At 37.6% G+C, this 20,620-nt stretch overlaps 1 protein-coding gene and 1 non-coding gene across 2 annotated transcripts; both read right to left on the minus strand.

Moving 5' to 3' along the window:
* Window positions 1–233: 233 nt before the first annotated feature.
* LOC145765140 (uncharacterized) lies at window positions 234–6,230 on the minus strand. The gene is made up of 4 exons (XM_082576904.1): window positions 6,093–6,230; window positions 4,300–4,613; window positions 2,672–2,788; window positions 234–2,234 (listed from the first exon to the last, which is right to left on the minus strand). The coding sequence occupies exons 1-4, from the start codon at window positions 6,136–6,138 to the stop codon at window positions 1,701–1,703; spliced, it is 1,011 nt and encodes a 336-aa protein (XP_082433030.1). The 5' UTR covers window positions 6,139–6,230; the 3' UTR covers window positions 234–1,700.
* Window positions 6,231–13,783: 7,553 nt separating this feature from the next.
* LOC145765781 (U6 spliceosomal RNA) lies at window positions 13,784–13,890 on the minus strand. Its single transcript, XR_014288654.1, has one exon. It is a non-coding gene; the product is annotated as a U6 spliceosomal RNA (small nuclear RNA).
* Window positions 13,891–20,620: the final 6,730 nt, after the last annotated feature.

Genomic DNA, 20,620 nt, shown 5'->3' on the forward strand with positions numbered 1-20,620 from the left:
AGATTGATGAGGAGGCAGGGTGCGAAAGCGATTGCGGCACGTGGAGATAAATCCGACCACCTTCAGTAAGGGGAAATCACCGGATTAAAACTAGACTAGGCCTACTACTACGCAATTGGTAAGCCTTCTTTTTTTTTTCTTCTTTTTTTATCAAATTACGCCATATCACGGAACAAACAGAATTTATAAAAGCTGCAATCCAATACAACCCATGATTTTGCAGTTCAGTGACACAAAATCAACACATTTTTTAATGTCAATTAATAAATTTAGATTGTACAATACGGTACTTATAAACTGCTTCCTTTTACTAAAACAGGACTTCTCAAAGCGTTTTCGTCTGTGAACCACGAAGTCTGTTCAGGTATCTCTGTGGACCCCAGCAGATACCCTCACAATCAATAAAACATAAAAATCCAGTTTCTAAAATAAGATGTCAAAAAATGCAAAAATGTAAACAAAAATATGTCGAATTTTTAAGGGGTTAATTTAGCAACAGAGGAAATTTATACCATGCTAGGGCCAAAGGCCACTTTAACAAAAATGATTGACTATAATTTCAAGTAAACCTTTGAAAATTAAAATTAGCTTACTTCTAATGGCATAAATGTATACATAGTCAGTTGCCTGGGTCATTCATACTGATTGTAACAATAAGAAAATCCTGAGGACCCCTTCCATAGGTCCACATAGGATCCTTTGGGGTCTATATGGACTCTCAATTGAGAAGTCCTGTACTAAAACAATCAGGCGGGCTGCAGACCCTGCGGTTCTTATAGACAAGTCACCACTGGTTGTGGCTACGTATGTGCTTCAAACACAATAAGAATGATTTCATTCCTACAGTGGCTGCTGTATTCTAGGTTGTCAGTGACCTGAAAATGTTATAGCAAGTAATAACTAATTTCAAGTTAATAACGGCTACTGATCTATGTGACATTTTTTTTGATTCTGATACTAGGCTATGCAATATGCAATTATGCATATCACTACTAAACGTATTGACGCTAGTAGCAGGCCTAAGGTAGCGATAAAAGTAACGTACCGTACTACACTCAGCCTACCTTTGTTGTCAAGATATAAAGAATTCAAAATAACGTCTTTGGTGTTACATTAAAAAAAAACATTTACTTTCAACTACATTAGCTCTACCAGCTACGGCAGCTGACAACATAAAGGAAATTTAAACAATTGAATTTCTGTGAAAACCTTTCACCTGCATCTTTTCATAGGTGGATCCAGCAAGTAGCCTTAAGGGGGAAATTTCAATAAAGCACAATGACGTGTAAGTCTATATTAACCCAACCTTGCAAAAACACAGTGAACGAAGTTACTTTTCTGTGTTTTAGGGGGGACTTGGATCCACCACTGCATATTTCATGGTTTTTTAAAATAAGAACTAGCCTACACGGTTATTGCAAAAGACTAAGATTTTGAAGTAGTTTAGTCCGACTGGAATTGGAATCGTTAAAAACAACCCTGCTACAGTGGAAACTGGAAAGTCTTTAGGTCAAAACCCGGGTCAAAACCAAAACCAAGCTTGTTCCACGTTTTGCTGAAGCAATATCTTGAGTTTTTGTGCGGAACAAAGCATTCACATTGCAGAAAAGTTTCAAAAAGCTCGCTATTGATCTTTTTAAATACATCAACAACCAGAATCATGCGCATTACATGCATTGGCTAATGTCTCCTGACGTTTCCTACGTGTCAGTGTCATAGTTGTTGTCTATTGATATTTGGCTTTGCATGCCATTTTCGTTAAACTGTTCATTTTCAAGCTCCACACCATTTTGAGAAGGTGATACTTTTGAACTGGACTGATCTTTACATAAACACGCTATGCCAATGGAAATTATAACCAAACACAAGACTGCTCCTGCTACTGAACAGCCTATTATCAGGCCTAAGTTTATCTCTGAGGCAGGGGAAACAGTTGATGTAACGCAAGAAGGGTTCTCTCCTCCGGCGGTTATAAATTCGCTGCATGCTCTTGATTTTAATCTCTCTTCATCGAGACTGTATTCTCCTGTGGAAGGCTCGGCAACAATTTCGTTGATAAATATTTCAACAAATTCTTCGTTTTCAACGTTATCTTCGAAATCCAGTAACAGAGCATAAAAGAATACACGTCTGGAGGTAGCAGAGATGGTGTTAGAGAAGTTTCCCAAAATTATACTGCTATCTGCTTCGAGTAACTCTACGAGCAGTTGGCCGGTCGTTGTGTTCAGAAAGTTCTAAAATAGAAAATAAATATGAAATAGCAAAATATGAAATTTCTAAAATAGCTAAATATGAAATGGTTTGATTGCGTCTAATAAATACCATCGTGGCTTCATCTCGTACCCACAAAGCATGACGTAAACACTGGGGAATTTGAAATAATTATTCAAAATCCAAACTTAGGTTTTGATCAGCAGTTTAAGAAGCCTCATTTTCATAAGGTAGTTTGGCGTAATATAAAAAGGACAAAACTATAGAATCATAATTTAAAATTATTAACTCGCACCTTACGACGGTTTTAATTTAGTTTAAGTGGTTTATTACACGTTTAATTGTCAAAATATTTAACTTTTACTGGACCCTTTTCAGATAGGCTACATAATTTCACCCAAGGTACAAACAATACGTCCTCTAGTTACACTCACACTACTCTCTATATCAGTCTGCTTACATTTACAGTTTCGTCTGACTGTGCTAAGGTGTAGTCCGCAACTTTTGTAAAAAACATTTGCTCCGTCATATTGTAGTTTTCAACGATGTCTTGACTTCGGTTTGATTTAGAAATAGTCTGAAACACAAGCAAGACATTGCATCATTTTAATTTTCATGTAGAACCATGGCTTTCACTTTTAGATTATGGCTGCAAACATGTCTATACCGGTTCAACATGGCTGCTACTTTAAAAGAAAGAGCACTTTTTGCATTTTGTATTAATAAAACCAATATGTATAATGTAAACCATTCTTACTCAACAGGCAGACCGCTTTAAGGTTTATTTGAATGAACTTAAGATTGGACATATTTAAGTCTTTTAATGTTATTGTTCACCACAAAATCTTAACAGGCTGTTTTAGCCTGATTAGTATCATCAGAAGATTCTTATTCAAATCAACTGTAAAGATTTAGTAAATAATAACTGTAGCCTATTTGATGTGATTCGCTCTTGCTTCGCTTTATTCCTTTGCAATGCTGGTTCGACTTTATTGTAGTGGTGTGCGCTTGAGCAACGCATTTTAAGAACTGCTATCCGTTCGGCGGTACCTAGTGGATAGATTAACTCACAGACAACAACACTTCAACAATCGGAAACTGCACAACGTTAAACTCGGTGGCCGGGCCTGCGTCAGTGGTTCAAAGCCGCTACAAGTATGTGAAACTGCCAGGATTAAGCTCTCAAAGGATTTTTTTTCCGTCCAGGGATATGTTTCAGTCAGAGGATAAAGTTTCCTATAATCAAATCAATGAAGCATTAAACACTCTTTAGTAGTAGTAAAAGTATTTATTGTTTAAATATTTTAAGGGATATACGACAGAGGCTAAAATGTAAAGTCCAATGGCAAGTTTGACTGATAATTATAAGCAATAGCCTACAAAACTTACAAACCAAACTTGAAATGGTTTTATTTTCGTTAGTAACCACAAATATAATAATACCAGAAGCCAGCATGTGTAGCTCGCTGGTGCTGTTGAGCCACTTGGGTTAATTAATAAATTAATTTAATAAATTATTTTTTCCCTTATCTGTTATCTTTATCCCTCATAGCCACGTTCTTGTTGGATATTTAAGCTATATTAGAGCATAACTTTTGAGCTTTTTGTAACAGTAAGTTATTCTTTATAACATCACTAAGCGCATAAACATGTAACCTACTGTATGTAACGCCAGTAACGGACGCTACATAGGCTACATGTTACAAATGCTGCACTCAATATTTGAAATTTGACACAGTGAGTGTTTATGGAAACAGTTAAGTCAAATTACATACAAATTTAAGTAATCGCGTCCAGTCAAGGTTTCGAAAATAAAATTTTCAAGGATCCACTAAAGTTTTTTATTTCATGCAAGCATTCCAAGAAAATATAAAGTATGTCAAACCAGTGACCCCAAAACAGGCCTTTACGTTTGAGGGTTTGCAGTACTCACAAAATGTTAAATTATACCTTGTGATGTGCTAACATGTCACTTTTTGTTTCCATGTTTGGGGAGAAAGTTACCAAGTGTCCTCTCTAGATCCGCCACTGACTGTGTCACAAAAAGCTTGTTTCCGTCACGACATTTAAAATTTAGACAAAACAAACCTCTATGATCGAAGTCACATTCAACTGGATTATTGGAAGTGAAGTGGTGCGATTCAAAACAACAGAAACCGAAGTTACTGATGTGGTGCCTGTTGCGAAAGAATGGTTGTCGGCTGTAGTTGTAGTTGTCGTCGAGACAGTTACAGATGCAGTAGCCGATTGCGTAGTGTCAGTTGCAAGTGTTGAAACAACTTGAATGCCTGTTGGTGTCATGGTGGTTTCGTCAACAGCTGTTGTTACTGTGACAAGAGTGGTATTTCCCGGCATTGCTGTAGTGCTGTTCTCGGTCGTTGTGTTGTCTTGCGCCATGGAGCCTAAAGAAAAATTCAAAGCAGTGGGGTAAAAACGATGAATTATTTTTGGGACTGCTCAAGTGCTAAGGAGCACGCGTCAAAATTTAGTTTTAAATTTGCTGAAAATAGGCAGAACTTAAGAATCACATACTTAAACTAAGACTACAAGAAAGCGCAATACCGTAAGTTAGATTTTATTTGATAAGTTATCGTGCTTCACGCATACATTCTTTGATATGACGCAAGACGCAAACATATAGAAAACCTACGTATCATCGCAGCATAGTCTACGATCGATCTAAAGAAAGTTATGGCACATTTCAACGCTTTTTTTCGCAAACTATGTGTTTATTGAATTTTTGTCATTATGACATTGATTTGTAATGTAAACTAAATACCGGTAACTGGGTAGATGTTGCGTTTTCTACGGTGATTTTTAGTTTGTAAACAAATGTTCTTGCCAGTAGTGTTAACAATAGGGGTCCAAGGGATACTTTTGGACCTGGGCCCGGAATAAAATTAGGAACTCAAAATCTTTCCAAGGGCTCGGTAAGTTAAACAAATTGTCGTGTAGGCCTATGTTATATTTTTGTTCTTGTGCCTTTGTTTAAGAATGGATTAATTATTTTTGGGGCCTGAAAATGTCATTAATACTGGTCTCAATATGTCGCCTTTCAACAGGCCTGGTTTTTACACTTTGGCAACATCATTGGACCAGACATGATTTTACAACCAGCTTCATCACCAAATGATTTCATGACCAAAGTTTGGTCTTAACCAAACAATTATCGACAGCTTGAGTGCGGATGGTGTTGGACAGTAGGCTAAGCGTTAGTCAGAGTGCATCAATGATGCATTCGAATCTAGACTTTTGTGATTTCGCTTAACATCACATATAACAAAAGCATTAGATCTACGATATTTACTGTAGGCTACAATGCTTTTACTTTAATATAGTTTGCCAAAAAGCTTCGCTATAACTCAGTGATTTTAGGTTACGGATTGCTGGTAACTTATACACATTTAAAAGTTTGTTTTGCTAAGATTTTTGCTGTTTACGTTTGGCTACGTTGCTTTAAATTTTTCCACAAACTACTCAGGTCGAAAAGGAATTTTTAACGCCACCACCTTTACAAGACCAGATTATTTAGCCTACGTTTTAAAAATGTAGTCATTATACTTGCGGTTTGCAGTAAAAACATGTGCTATTTTAAACATTTACGACTGACTGAACAAAGCCAAAGTCGAAAACATACTTTAATAGAAGTGCAAGTGCTAAAGTGGCCATGGGTTATGATTCATGAAGTGGCTGCTTTAAAATTTATCTCAAGTCGTTTAATCCAACTTAGCTGGCGACTTGTCTTTGTTAGTTATCAAATTTCACACAAGTACTTTTTTACAATAAAATAAATTATTTAGTCTTTTTTATCGCACATAAAATAGCTTTTTTCACAAATAAGAAATAACTTATTATTTAAATCAAACAGCAATAGCACATACCTGATATGACATGAAGAAAAATAAACGCTATCCCAAAAGAATTCATCTTTGATGTCTTTGTTTTGCTGTGGCTTGAATATTACTATTATGCGTTTAATCAGTACTGCATATACTTCGCAAACATGCAACTGCTTAGTGGTTATACCAAAACTATATGAAAAAGGTCCAATTTAAAATATACTATCTAGATCTAAGCGCTCAATAACCATTGATTAAACCACACTGTAAATTAGAAATCCTATTGCGCCATCTTGTACAAAGCCGGCTGTATTTTTTCAGGATAATTTTGAAGCGACCAGATTTCTAAATAGCGACCTAACTTTCAATTATATGCCCATGGAATGTTTTATAACATCTATTTGCAATTTTTAGATTGTTTTCTAAAAGCATCACAAAATTATATAAATAATAGGCCTACAAATAAATAGTCCAAAGCTAATGTAATTTGAAATATTTGCAAAAAAGCAGTAAAATTCAAAAGTTCATGTTAATGTTTAAAACTTTAAAAATATTGAGTTACACGCATTGAATTAAATCATGAAATATAAATTAAATATAGGCTATTACGCGAATTAAACATCACTCACTAGGACTGCTCTGGGATTAAAAAAGAGACTATCGCTGTCTTTCGAAATCTAACAATGACCTATTAGTCTGTGATATTTTAACATTATATTTTTCCATACAAATACATATCGTCTTGAAACTAGTCAGCAGCGCAAGTTCCATATTTGACAGTTTACGACAAAGCAAATTGAAAGGCTTAAATATGACGTTTAACAAGGATCAGTTCTGGTCCGCTTTTTTATCATCTATTCTCAACTTACAAAACGCAGTTCCCACAAAATATGAAGAATAGTTTGGCTATTGTCGATCCTGCAAATTTGTGAAATAATTCAGAAAATAGTCCATGCAGAAACGCAAAAGCACACCAGAGATTCAAAAAATCGCGGGATGATCAACTCGGCTGCGATATTGCCAAGTTGAGATAAAAGTGTTGCCAAATATTTATCAAAGTTTGAGAATTTTTTTTGCATTTTTAGAGTAGTCGTTCCAAACTTCTCAATTCAATTTATTTTTCTTTGTCAGAATACAAAAGAAATGATATTGTGAAAAAGAAATACAGTAACAAAACCAACAAAAGGAAAAGGTGGCAAAACCATAATGGTTTAAGACGTCCATAAAAGGATCTAATATTGCGGTATAGGCCTATGCATCGATAAATATAGTTAAGCACGGCCACCAAACCTGATACATTAAAACAAGTAGATGAATAAGTTAAGAATATATTCTCCATTCAAAACAAGGGATCATTCAAAACTAACTTGAAGTTTGTTTAAAATTGCATTAGATTGGGGTAAAGCAATTTGTAGCTGTGTTACTTTGTAGCCTATTATACTAAGAATCTAAAGTTAAGTACAAAACTTGAACTGAATAAAACTTACAGGTTTAAAAAATATGTTAGGAAAAAAAAAATTGAAAACATAATATACATCTCAGAAATAGAAAGCTTCAGGTTTTGAGCATTGAAGCTGGTATTTATTTTTCAGGTCACCTTTTTATCCTGTATATCTTATATGCGCATGAAAAAGGTTAAGTTTGTAAAAATTATTATAGCTTGAAATGTGAATAATAAAATTGCTTTAGATTAGGTTTAAAATAGTTGTTTACGGACAATTTTTAGACAACCACTAAGTTACTTTAAAAATGCTACAATGATATTTTTTGTAAAAATTTAAATTTATTTTTTGGCGACACTTTTACTGTTTCTTACACTTTTATCTCCACTTGTCGGATATCGCGATCCCCTACTTCTATGAATTCCTGAAACACACTCAACTTATCTTCAGAAATGATGACTTAAATTGCGATACCAAAACTGTAGTGGCAGAGGTTGCCAATACTAGCTATATAGGCCTAGGCCTAATTACAAAACTAAAAAGCTAATCTTAGGCTAAATATTAAGAACAATGGGAAATCGCTGTCCTTCTGATCCAAGTTGATTGATTGAATGAATCGTTATCCTCGGGCTGGTAAAGCTTGCAGAGCTTAATCCTGGCAGTTTCGCATATTCGCAGAGGCTTTGAATGACGCAGGGCCGGTCACCGAGATTGACAGAGTGGAGTTTCCGATTGTTGAAGTGTTGTTGCTGGAGAATTATTCCATCCATTAGGTGCCGCTGAATGGAGAGCAGTCCTTAACGTGTGTTGTTGAAGCGCACACCCCGAGAGTCGAATCAGTGCCGCTTGAAGTAATATGATAGATTGCTTGCGCATTGCTATCATATGACATCAACACCCAAAAAAATATCACTTCTCGGTTCTCGCTTTAATTATGCTTGGCTGTCTTTAGCTCAAAAGCTGACACCCAATGTAGGCCTACTATAGCTTTAGTCAGTGCCGGTCTTTGGTGTGTGCAAACCGTGCAATCGCACAGGGCCCGCAAATTAGGGGGCCCGCAATTTACTCAGAAAATGCAATAATTTTTGTCATTTCCAATGGAAAAATTCAACAAAGGAATTAACAACAAGAAAACATAGAGACTCAACGGGTGCAACCTATTTCGTCTCCTGAACATTTCGTACCCTGAAAAGATCGAGAGAAAAAACAACAAAGCCGAGGTCGCTGATCGGAGTTGCCGCAAACATTTCAAAATTTTTCTCGATCTTTTCAGGGGACGAAATAGGTTGAAATTCGATTTTGTTGACAGCGGACAGCACCATTTTACAGTAATATTCATACCCAAATTTTTGTTGAACATGCTCTCAGAATGCCCCAAATTCAAAGTAATTGTTCAAAATTGTCTGGGGGAGGTCCCCCCAGACTCCCCGCCGCTGGGTGTCGTCTTCGGCGAGCACGCCATCAGGCATCACCCGCCGACCGTCAAACCACCCCCCTCCCCTTTCAAAATACCTAACTACGCTATTAAATTGGATCATTGTCATTGGGGCCCGCAAAATATATTCCGCTCAGGGCCCGAAATACCCTAAGACCGGCACTGCTTTAGTCATTGCAAATTCTAATATAGAGTATCGTGTAGCATACTTATTTTCTGCCAGAGTGTTTAATATCGCATCATCAATGCGGCTGTCAATGACGGCGTGGACACTGTGATCGATGCTTGAGTCTCAAAACGTTGAACACCTTTCGTATCCTTGCAAGCTTTCAACACGCTGCACTTTGTTGCGAAGAAATCACTTTATGGTAGGCATGTCGCCAATGTAGCGTACGGTACATGTAGCCAATCAGCCGATGAGAGTCCAACTAAGTCCTTTTCCACTCCAGAGTGTATGTTTCTAATGGGCATAGGCTACACTTGTCAACTCGAATTAAAAAAAACAGCAAATCTTTGTATCAGACTCTCAACCTACTCACTGAATCTGAATGGAGACTTCTGAGTGGGTAGTAGAATATTATTCGTAACCAGAATGTAAGCCAACTGCCACCAAGCTCCGTTCTACGGTATACATATAGTTAGGCTACATACTACGCTGTTTGAACTGACCTACGTAGTATTTTCACTCGTAAAAGTCTTTTCAGTGTCTTACTGCCATATAGGGTTAGGGTTACAACAACTTGATTTCATTATTTTGATTTTGTTTTTAACCTCTTCTATGTAGTTATATCTGTCGTGTAACTTTGTAAAAAAAATAAATAAGCAATAAAGTTATCATCTCTGCTTTCATAGTCTGCTTCATAACCAATTAATACATGCAAGTTAGTTACGAAATGTTTGATAGTTTTTAACAAACTTCTTTCTAATATCCAGTGCAGTTAAACGGCATTTTTGTAAAAACTAGAAACCAGAATTTTGTCAGAATATCGAAAAATTTATAGCGATCTTTTTCTCACGTCTAGCCAATGGATTAGCCTTCAGGCCATAAAACACAATGGTGCTATAAATGTTGCTTTGTTTACAGCAATACCTCATTTACATACATAGAAAGTTCGGTGGTTGGAATAGTCTGCGCCTTCATTTAAACAGATTTTCTTTGTGCTGAAATGTCAGTTTTAAACAAAACTCTTCCTCTAGTAAGTGATTAGACACTACGGAATTCGTTTAATTTTAAAAACACGCAACATCACCGCAACTCACCATCACAGAAAAATAGTCGATAGCCTAATCACAGACGAATTCTGATTGCTCTTTAGTCTACTACAGTGCTCTTCAACCATTTTTCTTTTGGTGCTTTCTGGTTGATGTACCACTTTTCTATAAACAATCTTTTTGTATAATCCTTTTCAGTTTTAAGAATGGTAGCGTTGCAGGGCCGTAGCCAGACCGCAGAGCAAGGGGGGGGGCAACTTTTCGTTAGGGGGGGGCCGAAAAAATTTGAATGATTTTGGCATTTTAACCTCTTAAACACCGGTATCCACAAAAATTGCAATATGTCAGTTTAGTGTGAAGACCAGTAGCGTAGCCAGGAATTTTGAAAGGAGAGGTTTTGACGACCGGCGGGCGAAGCCCGACGGCGTGTTCGCCTAAGACGACACCCAGCGACGGGGGGTCTGGGGGGCCTCTCCCAGAAAATTTTGAAAAATTACTTTGAATTTGGTGCATTTTGAGAGCATTTTCAACAAAAATGTGGGTATGAATATTCCTGTAAAGTGGTGCTGTCAGGTGGCATAGCAAAAGGATAAGATCATGTTTTCTTCAGCATTTTTCGGAAATAAAGCTAAGTCTCTATGTTTTCTTGTTGCTAATTCCTGGCTGAGATGTTTGAATGTTTGGTATTGGCAAAACTGGCTCTTTTAATGCAGTTTTGTTTAAAATTAGGCAAATTTTTTTAGACTGAAAGCATCATGCTCAAGCATAAAGAGACTGAAAGCATCATTCTCAATATCGTGACGTCACACGCGTGCCAAAGGGGGGGGGGGTTGTAACCCCCCCACCTTTGGCTACGCCACTGGTTAAGACCAACACTGGTCTCTTATCACGGCAACCATATTACAATGACCAACATAACAAAGCAATTGTTGACTTGTTGTATAAATAGCGGTACTTGTTACGAGCAAAAACTTTAACTGGCTGGAAGAAGCTAGTGCCGAGGATTTTGATTATATGATTACATTCCGCCTATACAACCGTGAGCTAGTCTATTGCAATTGCAGTCGCGGATATTTGGATGCAAGCCGTCTCACAAACAAGTCTAAATCGATAGATTTCGATACAGAATGTTCAAAGGCCATAAGCACTAAGCTTGCCTGTCTTGGTTGTAACATGCTCCGTCTAGTGGGAGCGTCAGCCCTTGTTAACACTGAGAATCCACACTCACAAACGGCAGTGCTAGATTCAAATGTAGCAATATCTGCTGCAAGGTTGAACACTTCACAGATCAGAAAACTAGAAACAAAATTTATTTACACTGATTGGATTGAAGAAAAAAAATAAACACTGCTTAACTGCACAAATTTGGTTTATCGCTGCACAGATTGGTTATCACTGACCCTTAGAATTAAGTATGGTAAGTAATGGGTATGAATTAAGTATGAATTAAGTATGGTAAGTATTTAAGAATGGTAAGAATTAAGTATAGCTTAATTTGTACCGGTTTGTAGGCCTGCTGGAAATCCATTCCCTCTTTGTTAGGTTATCATTCTTTCCCAAAACATTTTTATTTTACACAGTTTCTGACAATTTTTTTACCAACCTAACACGTGTTGGCCTTGGTTGAATTGAACCTGTTGAGGTTGCCAAAGGAGGAGTTAGGGGGGGGGGGGGGCGAAATTGTTTAATCATCATAGCTGTTAACTAAACAAAACAATTGTAGTTAATTGGGCCAGTTGGAGCTGTGCAACGGGAAAATGGGCAAAATCATTATAATTGCAGCTGTTGCTCAAGAATGTTGGGATTTTGCCAGGGGGGCGAAATTTTTTTCAGGGGGGGCGAGGCCCCCCTGGCCCCCGGCTGGCTACGGGCCTGTAGCGTTGGTCCAAGTAATTTCATAGTCTGAATTTACAGAGTGTTTGCAATTCCGCTCTTACGTCCGGAGCATTCCGCTCTTTGAAAACACTCTATAAATTCAAACCATAAAATTACTTGGACCAACGCCACCATTCTTAAAACTGAAGAGGATTATACAAAAAGATTGTTTATAGAAAAGTGGTACATCAACCAGAAAGCACAACATGCTCTTAACCAGAAAGATGGTCAGAACTTCCCCACTGTGTACAAAAAATTACTTTAACTTCACCTTTTCCTTTGCTCAGAGCTTTTTCTCTGTGATTGTAATTGCTAATCCTTTTTTCTGTCTTGTCTGATGTCTTTTCAACGTTTCTTGACGGTGGCCTTAAAGATAGATAAATTTACGCTGTCGGAAAGTAGCCTACTGGTTTTAGGCATTCACTGCATTCAGTTAAACCTGCAGTCATCTTGTTGCGTGTTTTAACTCTAATTCTTGCTGCTTTACTTTATTCATTTTATCAGTATGTTTTTGTGTTGTGCCATCGTTGCTGAACAGGTTGTGTTAACCTGTTTTAGCCACCTTGATAAAGTCAGTCGTGCTGACTGACGAAACGTCGGAAATACAAAAAGCTAGTTATCATCTTTAACATCAGGAGGTAACCTAGTAAATAGTCACCATAAGAACGCAAGTTACTCTAATTATCAAATGCCTGGTGAACAGTCTCACTCTGTTTTTATATAGCCTACTGTAGCTTTGTATTTGAATGCCAGCTTATGTGTTAAGCCATTTTTTGTAGAAGTGTAATTTTTTTACCAGAAATAACTTTCTCAAACGCCTTGTTTGTATGAACATTCTACACATCTCAAGACAGCGCATTGAGGTGGAGACTAGTTTGCGTTTGTTAGCAACCGGAATATAAATCATACAGGCTAACTGCCCTCTACCAAAGCATGTTCCTGTCATCGGTAATTGATTTGGACCACTAGTTTATTGCGATTACCTTTCCCATCGTAACATTGTTACAGAAAATATGACTAACTTAGAATGTAAGTCTGAACTAAGTTGTGGAAATATACTGTATTACAGATTTTTTGCTGCTTTACAATTTATACGATAATTAGGCTAACTAAACTAAGATTGTCTTACTGTCTGATTAAATTCTATCTAATTTAGCTATTTGACTTCAGACTCTTTCCATATATTGGTGCTCTAAATTATTTTTAATTAGTATATACTGTATACAGGGGTCACCAAATGGCGGCCCGCGGGCCGCATGCGGCCCGCCACGCTGTATCGCTGCGGCCCGCGGAAGGTATCAGCGTACAAGTATAACCAAAAATACTTTTCTTGAGGAGTTAAAGAGCACGAAGGCAAAAAATACTTTCCGGGAAGCATATTTTCGCATTGCATACGATTCCACCGACCGACCAATCAGATTATAGTTCTAGGTGGGGGTTGCTTAAAGTTATTCCAATGCGATGTCCAGCCACACTGTCCCAGTGGTTGATTAAAACGTCTGTTTTCGAATTTCGAAATTGTCTGTGAGCATTGGGTTGCTTATTTTAAGTTTGCAAATGTCATGTAAACACTATAGTGCGAGTTTCACCGTTATTGTGTTTCACGAGCAGTGTTCTCTTAATGCAAGTTTTTGTTGGCAAAATGGGTCGGTGTGCCAACTCAATTTATAATAAATTGGCAAAATATTACATATAAATATAGAGACTTTTTCTGATTGTATTATGAAAATATTTAGCTTAGTACTGCAAAGTTTTTTTGTTTTTTTTTAAGTAATATGGAACGCTTCACGATTTTGCGTGTCATCCTTGCGCAGGAGCCATGCTAATATTCTCTGTATCGTTCCAATTATAGTATATGTACTGCCGAAGCAAGTACTGCAAAATGTTGTTAATCAACAAATTCTTGCCTCGCTGATGAGCACCGCAAGTGACAGTTGTCTATAATAAAAGAAGGACGGTTTTATAGACTCTCACAAAAAGGATGAAAAACTAACTCATTGCTTTTTCAGAGGGAAGACTGTTCATAAATTACGATAGAATTACGATTTTTCGGTGATTTCCACAAGCGTTTGTTTCATGGTACCTGGTTTCTTTTTCCCTGTTATCGGAGCCCATTTTTCGGTGATATGTTTGCAGGTCACTATTGTTGCCTGTATTGCGATGTGTCAAACATTTCCTTGTTTACTGAAACTGTTAATTGCAAGATATCTTTGCGAAGCGAAGTAACAACACCACTCTTGCTTGGCGATGAATATTCTGATGAAACCGCTCGCCTCGCTATAAGTGCACAAAACAAGTGGCCTCTATTTATTAGGCATTGTTAAAAAAGTCAAAAGTGTTGTAAAAGGAGCTTGGCCTGGCAGTAGCGTTGTTCGAGTAATTTTGTTGCTGCGGTATTCTAACATAAATATGAACAACATGTAACCCTGAATACTGGGTACGAAATGCGTTCTTTTCTAGCATGAGTCAACCTACTTAACATTTTATTAGTGCGGCCCGCCGCAGCTCTCCTTAGTGCCAAAGTGGCCCGCATGCAAAAAAGGTTGGTGACCCCTGCTGTATAAGATCCTGCTCTTCATATTCTGAGTACGTAGTCTGAAAAGAAATTGCATTAACAGGAACGATATGACAGCCCTCGCTATTCAGTTAGCCATGGCCCTAAGAAGGACCGTAGGCATTTCTCTAGAGCAGCGTACTTGTTCATAATCATGGGAGAAATCAAGGGCAATAGTCGAGGGAGTGCCATTGCACAATTGACGGTTTGTGACCAAGGTATCCTCCCTTTAGCCTTTATCTAAAAAAGCATGACCTTCAAGGCTATAAGTGTTATATTGGTTATACTTCTTGGTAATCATTGTGGTTATTGCGAGAATCGGAGGTGGTGTCAAATGAAGAATGATACAAGATAGCGATTCGGCCGATTTCGTAACATCCTTATCTCTATAAGTTGCACTTGCAACGGCTATCTATTTTGAACACAGAAGAGCACAGTGCTGTATTCATTTGTTTTTGTCGAATGGTATTCAAGCTCTTACTATGCTGCGGAGTCAGCTGCATCCTTACAAATCACATATGCGTCAATACATTTCCAGACAGCAAATCAACTGTCTTTTACATTGATTCCACGTCTGCAGACATTGAATCAATGTAAAAACGACTAATTTGCCATCTGGATTACACTCGCTTTCTAACTAGTTGTGGCGTTGTGCCACTGACATGTCTTGCAAAGAGTTATTCCAACCATTGCCATGCAATGCTACAACCTACATCACATTTAGAAAACAGCTGCAACTCTCAAATTTAGACATATTTCGAGTTGACATTGTTTATCTGTTGCTTGACAATGAGGGTTTGGCTTTATTTTGAGGCTGGCACTGGTAATGAAGCGAAACGGACGCGTGACAGAAAAACCATCTTAGCGCGAAGTATTTGTTTGCTTTTTTGAAGTTTTCTTGGCAAATTTATTAAGATTGACAAGAAAGTGTTCTGACGCATGGTCGTTGCTATGGTGACAAGTTGTAGCTTAGTTGCTTTACTAATTAGACGAGAAAAACTAACCATTGAAAATACAACAATGTTAAAAAACCGTGACGTCACAGACGAAGCATCACCGAGGGTTTAATTTCAATAAGCCACACAAAGATTTATATTGCAAAAATTTAATTAGAAACTAGAAAATATTTAAGTTCTTGAATGTTAATTTTCCGTTGCCACCAAGTTCTTGAGTCGTTACGCTTCGTCTGTAACATTTGAAGAGATAAAAACTTATGGAAAGATGTGGCATGCTTGGCTGCACTGTTATTTTGTTCAATTTGCTGTAAATGTTAGACAAAAAATCGACGAAACATTATCAACAATCCAACGCAACTCCTCCCATATTTCCCGAAATGCAACAGAAAGAAATGGATTAGCCTACTTATAATATAATTTTATCCCGCCATGCCCTGACCCTGACTGCTACCACTCTTCATCGATGGGGCTATGAAAACACACCAATTTGTCCAAACTGCAAAAAAAACAAGCAAACTGCTGATAATTTGGTTTTAGATTGTCCATGGACTGCACTACCAGGTGGTTTCAACACAGGTTACCAATGTAGAAATATGTAATGAACACTCAAAAACAAATGTCAATAATTGTCACATCTCAGTTAGCAATATTGAAACTTTACATCGATTCCAGCGCTGCAGATGTTAAATCAATGGAAACAAGATTAATTCTTTTCAACGGATTTGGCTTGCGCCATTGGTGAAAATACAGTAATACTTTCTTTATGAAATTAGCATAAACAATTGTGACGTAAGGCTGAGGAAAAGGCATGTTACTTAAAAGGAAAATTACTTATTTTTAAACAGATGCATAAACACAAAACACAAAAGAGCTTTCAAATATCAACACCCAGAAAAACCTGCTGCTGCGAATTTTTCTAAAAATTATATTCTTACGCTTTCTTTACTGTTTTCCCCAGATGACACAATATGTCAATAAGTTTTATTATCCTCAGATGTTGAAAAAAAAAATGATTTTGAAGATTTTAGTCAGACTGTTAATTTTTTAATAACAGTCTGATTCAGCGTTTTTCAACTTACTTTTTCTCATTTGCTATTGCTTCCCCAAGGCAACAACAAGCTTTTATATTATTAGGAGACAGCAAAAAGTAAAAATATCTTAGAAAATGTCAGTCAAACACTGCTGGTAGTAGCTGTAATCAAAATCTGCAAAATGTGACAAATCAGGCCGCATCTCCAGGTGGCCATGGGCACACTCATTCTAATTTGTCTAATGTTTTTTGACTGTTTAAAAAATAAAAAATACTACAGAAGCTCAATAATGAATAGCTAATTAAATCATGCAACGCCGTATTTACTGCTTTTGAACACCTCGACTGGGGGCGGGCCTAACTTTAATTAGGGGCCCACTCATACTTGGTTTGTGCAGAGTTTTTTGGTATGTAATTTTACATTTTTTTGCCATTTTTGTATTTTTTTTATAAGGTTGCCACAAACGATTTAGCCTACTATACAGACACGACTCAAATAAAAAAAAGGATAAAAAAAGAAACAAGGCTTAAGCAAAACAATTCGAAAATGACCCACCATACGCGGGCATGAAAGTTCCACCATCAGAGTTCCTTCCTTTAGGAGAAAACGCGCTCTGGGCAGTAGCGTAGCCAGGAATCTTGAAAGGGGGGGTTTTGACAACCCAGCGGCGGGGGGTCTGGGAGGCCTCCTCCAGAAAATTTTGAAAAATTACTTTGAATTTGGTGCATTCTGAGAGCATTTTCAACAAAAATGTGGTTATGAATATTCTTGTAAAATAGTGCTGTCCGGTGGCATAGCAAAAGGATAAGATCATGTTTTCTTCGGCATTTTTCGGAAATAAAGCTAAGTCTCTATGTTTTCTTGTTGCTAATTCCTGGCTGAGATGTTTGAATGTTTGGTATTGGCAAAACTCGCTCTTTTAATGCAATTTTGTTTAAAATTAGGCAAATTTTTTTTTTTTGAATGAAAGCATCATTCTCAATATCGTGACGTCACACGCGTGCCAAAGGGGGGGTTGTAACCCCCAAAACTCTCCCCTTGGCTACACCACTGGCTCTGGGTAAAGTGGAAAATCTTGAATCGACTCCGAACCGATGTTGGCCGTAAGAAATCTGCAATGGTGTCACGATTTCTTTCTATCTCTTACCAGGAAAGAGACTTGGAAAGGATTAATGACGTAGTTTAATGAGATATCACCGAAAAGCAGTCAATTAAATGGTCGGATAGTTCTACCAGTGAAATGATAATGAAAATTTTTGAAGGACTTTAACGAATGGTTCAGCACTTCCAGCAACTAATCAAAGTAATAGTAACAGTAAACAGCAATAAATTCCAGCGCTTACAAGTTACAACTATTAATCGAGTTTAACGTAATCCACTCACAGCTTCTCATACAATTTCAATCAGAAATTATATTAGTGTTCCGGACAATCGATCGTTCACCTAATCAAACGTCACATAAAACCGTTATGGTCTACTTAACCTAGCTGGCGTCTAACGTCATGGAAATTGCTAGAAAATGTCCAGAGATTGCAACATACTTTGTAAAACCTGTAAATTAAAGCATTGCACCTGTAGCATAATATTGCACAACCGTTTGAACACCTGTTGAGAATTGTATAACAATGCATATGTACTGTTACGTCACATAAGCTGGTTACGTAAAGTTGAAATATCGCAATCAATTCGTCATTTAGAATTGTCGTTTTGAAAAGTTGGTCGAATATTTAACTGTTACTTGTGCTTACCAACTAGACTAAATTTCCGTCTTTTATCTAAATAATTTGTATCGTGGTGGCAAGTTTTTAGTGGTAGCCTACTGTGTTGTACCGCCTTCTTCGACAGCCTGTTGGCAATTTTTTTCTGAAATACAATTCTCGAAAGACGTTCCAGAAGAGTATTTTTTCGTGTCATCGCATACAGACGAACGGATCCGGGAAATTTATGTTACAACTTTCCCACGAAGATATTATGGTTTACCGCTATAACCAATTAACATCAACTTTGGTTTAGCCTACTCGTATTCAATAGCTTCAACTCTCGATCAACAATAATCTTTGCGTCTATTACCAACTACTACTATTACAATAATAATCTCTCATAATAATCGTTTACGCAAATTACGCTACTATTTAGGCTATAGTAGGTTTGATGGTCTATTCTAGTAACTTCGAGAGGGTACAATAACGCTACGTCATAAGAACTCATTGTTCTGTCAAATTTTACTACTGGCAAACATCTTTATGATGTCACAACACCCAACACCTGGCAAGTTAAGCAAAGAATAGTCCCGACTTGCACGTCCACAAAAGGTTCTGGAAATACGTCACATAACAAAGATTTGGCAATCAGAGGTCACTACAGGACAGTATCCGATAATAACAGATCGCTCAAGAATTCCACAATCAAAACAGCACGTTCGGTCAAGATACAAAGCAGCCCGTCGCGAGGCCTTGCACATTGGTTTTGACAAGTGGTAAAGTGGAGCTACAGCACGGGCCAATCAGTTACATGTATCTGTGGCAGTGACTGGCACCAAGCCCTAAACAGCAGAACATTTTCTTGTGTGCCCACAGCTTACCACCCAGTGCAACAAGTGGGACCTTTCAATATAAAACTCCGTCGCAAAAGAATGACGATCTGTGGTCAACCAAATTTACAAGACTCGATAAAAGAAGAAGACTGATGTATAGCAATGAAAAGAGTTTCCAATCTCGTAGTTATAAATACGGTATCCTTGTCTAGACCGTAGCCTACGGTGTTTGTCAGATTAGGCAGGAAGTTTTCTGAGAATCTGACAGCCTGAGGTTGTTGCATAGCTACGTACTAGGGACAGTACATTACGGGACGCGCAACTCCGTTGTTCCACCAACATTAGAAGGGTTAATTGCCAATTTGACACTTTTACGCTTTGCTGATGGTTTGCTTCCAACTAAAAGCCTTAAATTACTTTAAAACCAACTTCACTCTACTTATATAATCTATAAAAAGTAGTACAATACTTTGTAAATCAAAAAAAAAATGTAACCCTTCTAATGTTGCAGAATGCAGATTAGCCAAAAGCGGATGTAGTTTCGTATCCCTATGATCTACAATCCCCAGTGATGTACGTGCATACGAAAAATATTGACTCCGTTAGCGTAAACGCAAACGTTCGAAAAACCATACGCCGTATGCGTCAACGTAACTTGTAAAAAAGTTGGTGGCGTCAGCGTCACCGCATACACTAGCGTAAACTCATTTTGTTTGCTAGGTGCCAAACATTCACACGGTATAAACCACTCGAAACAAACAAGTTTTATTTTGAATTTTCACGAAAAAACACAAGCATCTGAAAGTGTTCATCTGACATTTTGCTGTGTTTTGGTTCCAATATGTCTTTGCCCATTGAAAACATTCTTTCAACTGCAGCGCTGGAAGGTATTGGCGTGTTGTAGAGAAAAAAATACATTAAAAAATATGCGTTGACACTATGCGCTAAAAAACCGCAAAAACTTTACGGCGTAGCCTCAAGCGCAAACTATCCAAAAAAATGTGGTCGCAAGCGTTAGCGCAAACAAAAAGTCTACGCCGCAAGTTTGCGGCGTATACGTACATTTCTGACAATCCCTAATAGCTACTCAACCTCCAACATAGGCAGTTTGTATTTACTGTGTGGTGTGTACATTCCAACGTTTGTTTTGCCAGCCGCCATTTCAAGAACCACACGACAATCAGGATACCAGAAATTTATATAGTATCACTTTGGGTAATCACCCTGCCAGCACAAGAAATTGCTTTGTCGCGTCTTTTTGCCAAAGTTAACATTATCAAATTCAAAGTGTTTAATACTCAAATAAGCTAAAATATTCAAGAATAAAAAAAGCGCCTTTTTTCAATGCTAGTAAATCCATATTTGAGTAATCCACCCCAATAGCTCAATTGGTTAGCGCGTCACTTCTGGAACGAAGAAGCTTCAAGATCAAGCGGCGCTGGTTAGACTCTCGGGGTGTGCGCTTGAGCAACGCATGTTAAGGACTGCTCTCAATTCAGCGGCATCTAATGGATGGAATAGTTCCTCGGCAA

Source organism: Aplidium turbinatum, chromosome 2, assembly GCF_918807975.1.
Source record: "Aplidium turbinatum chromosome 2, kaAplTurb1.1, whole genome shotgun sequence".
Lineage (NCBI taxonomy): Eukaryota > Metazoa > Chordata > Ascidiacea > Aplousobranchia > Polyclinidae > Aplidium > Aplidium turbinatum.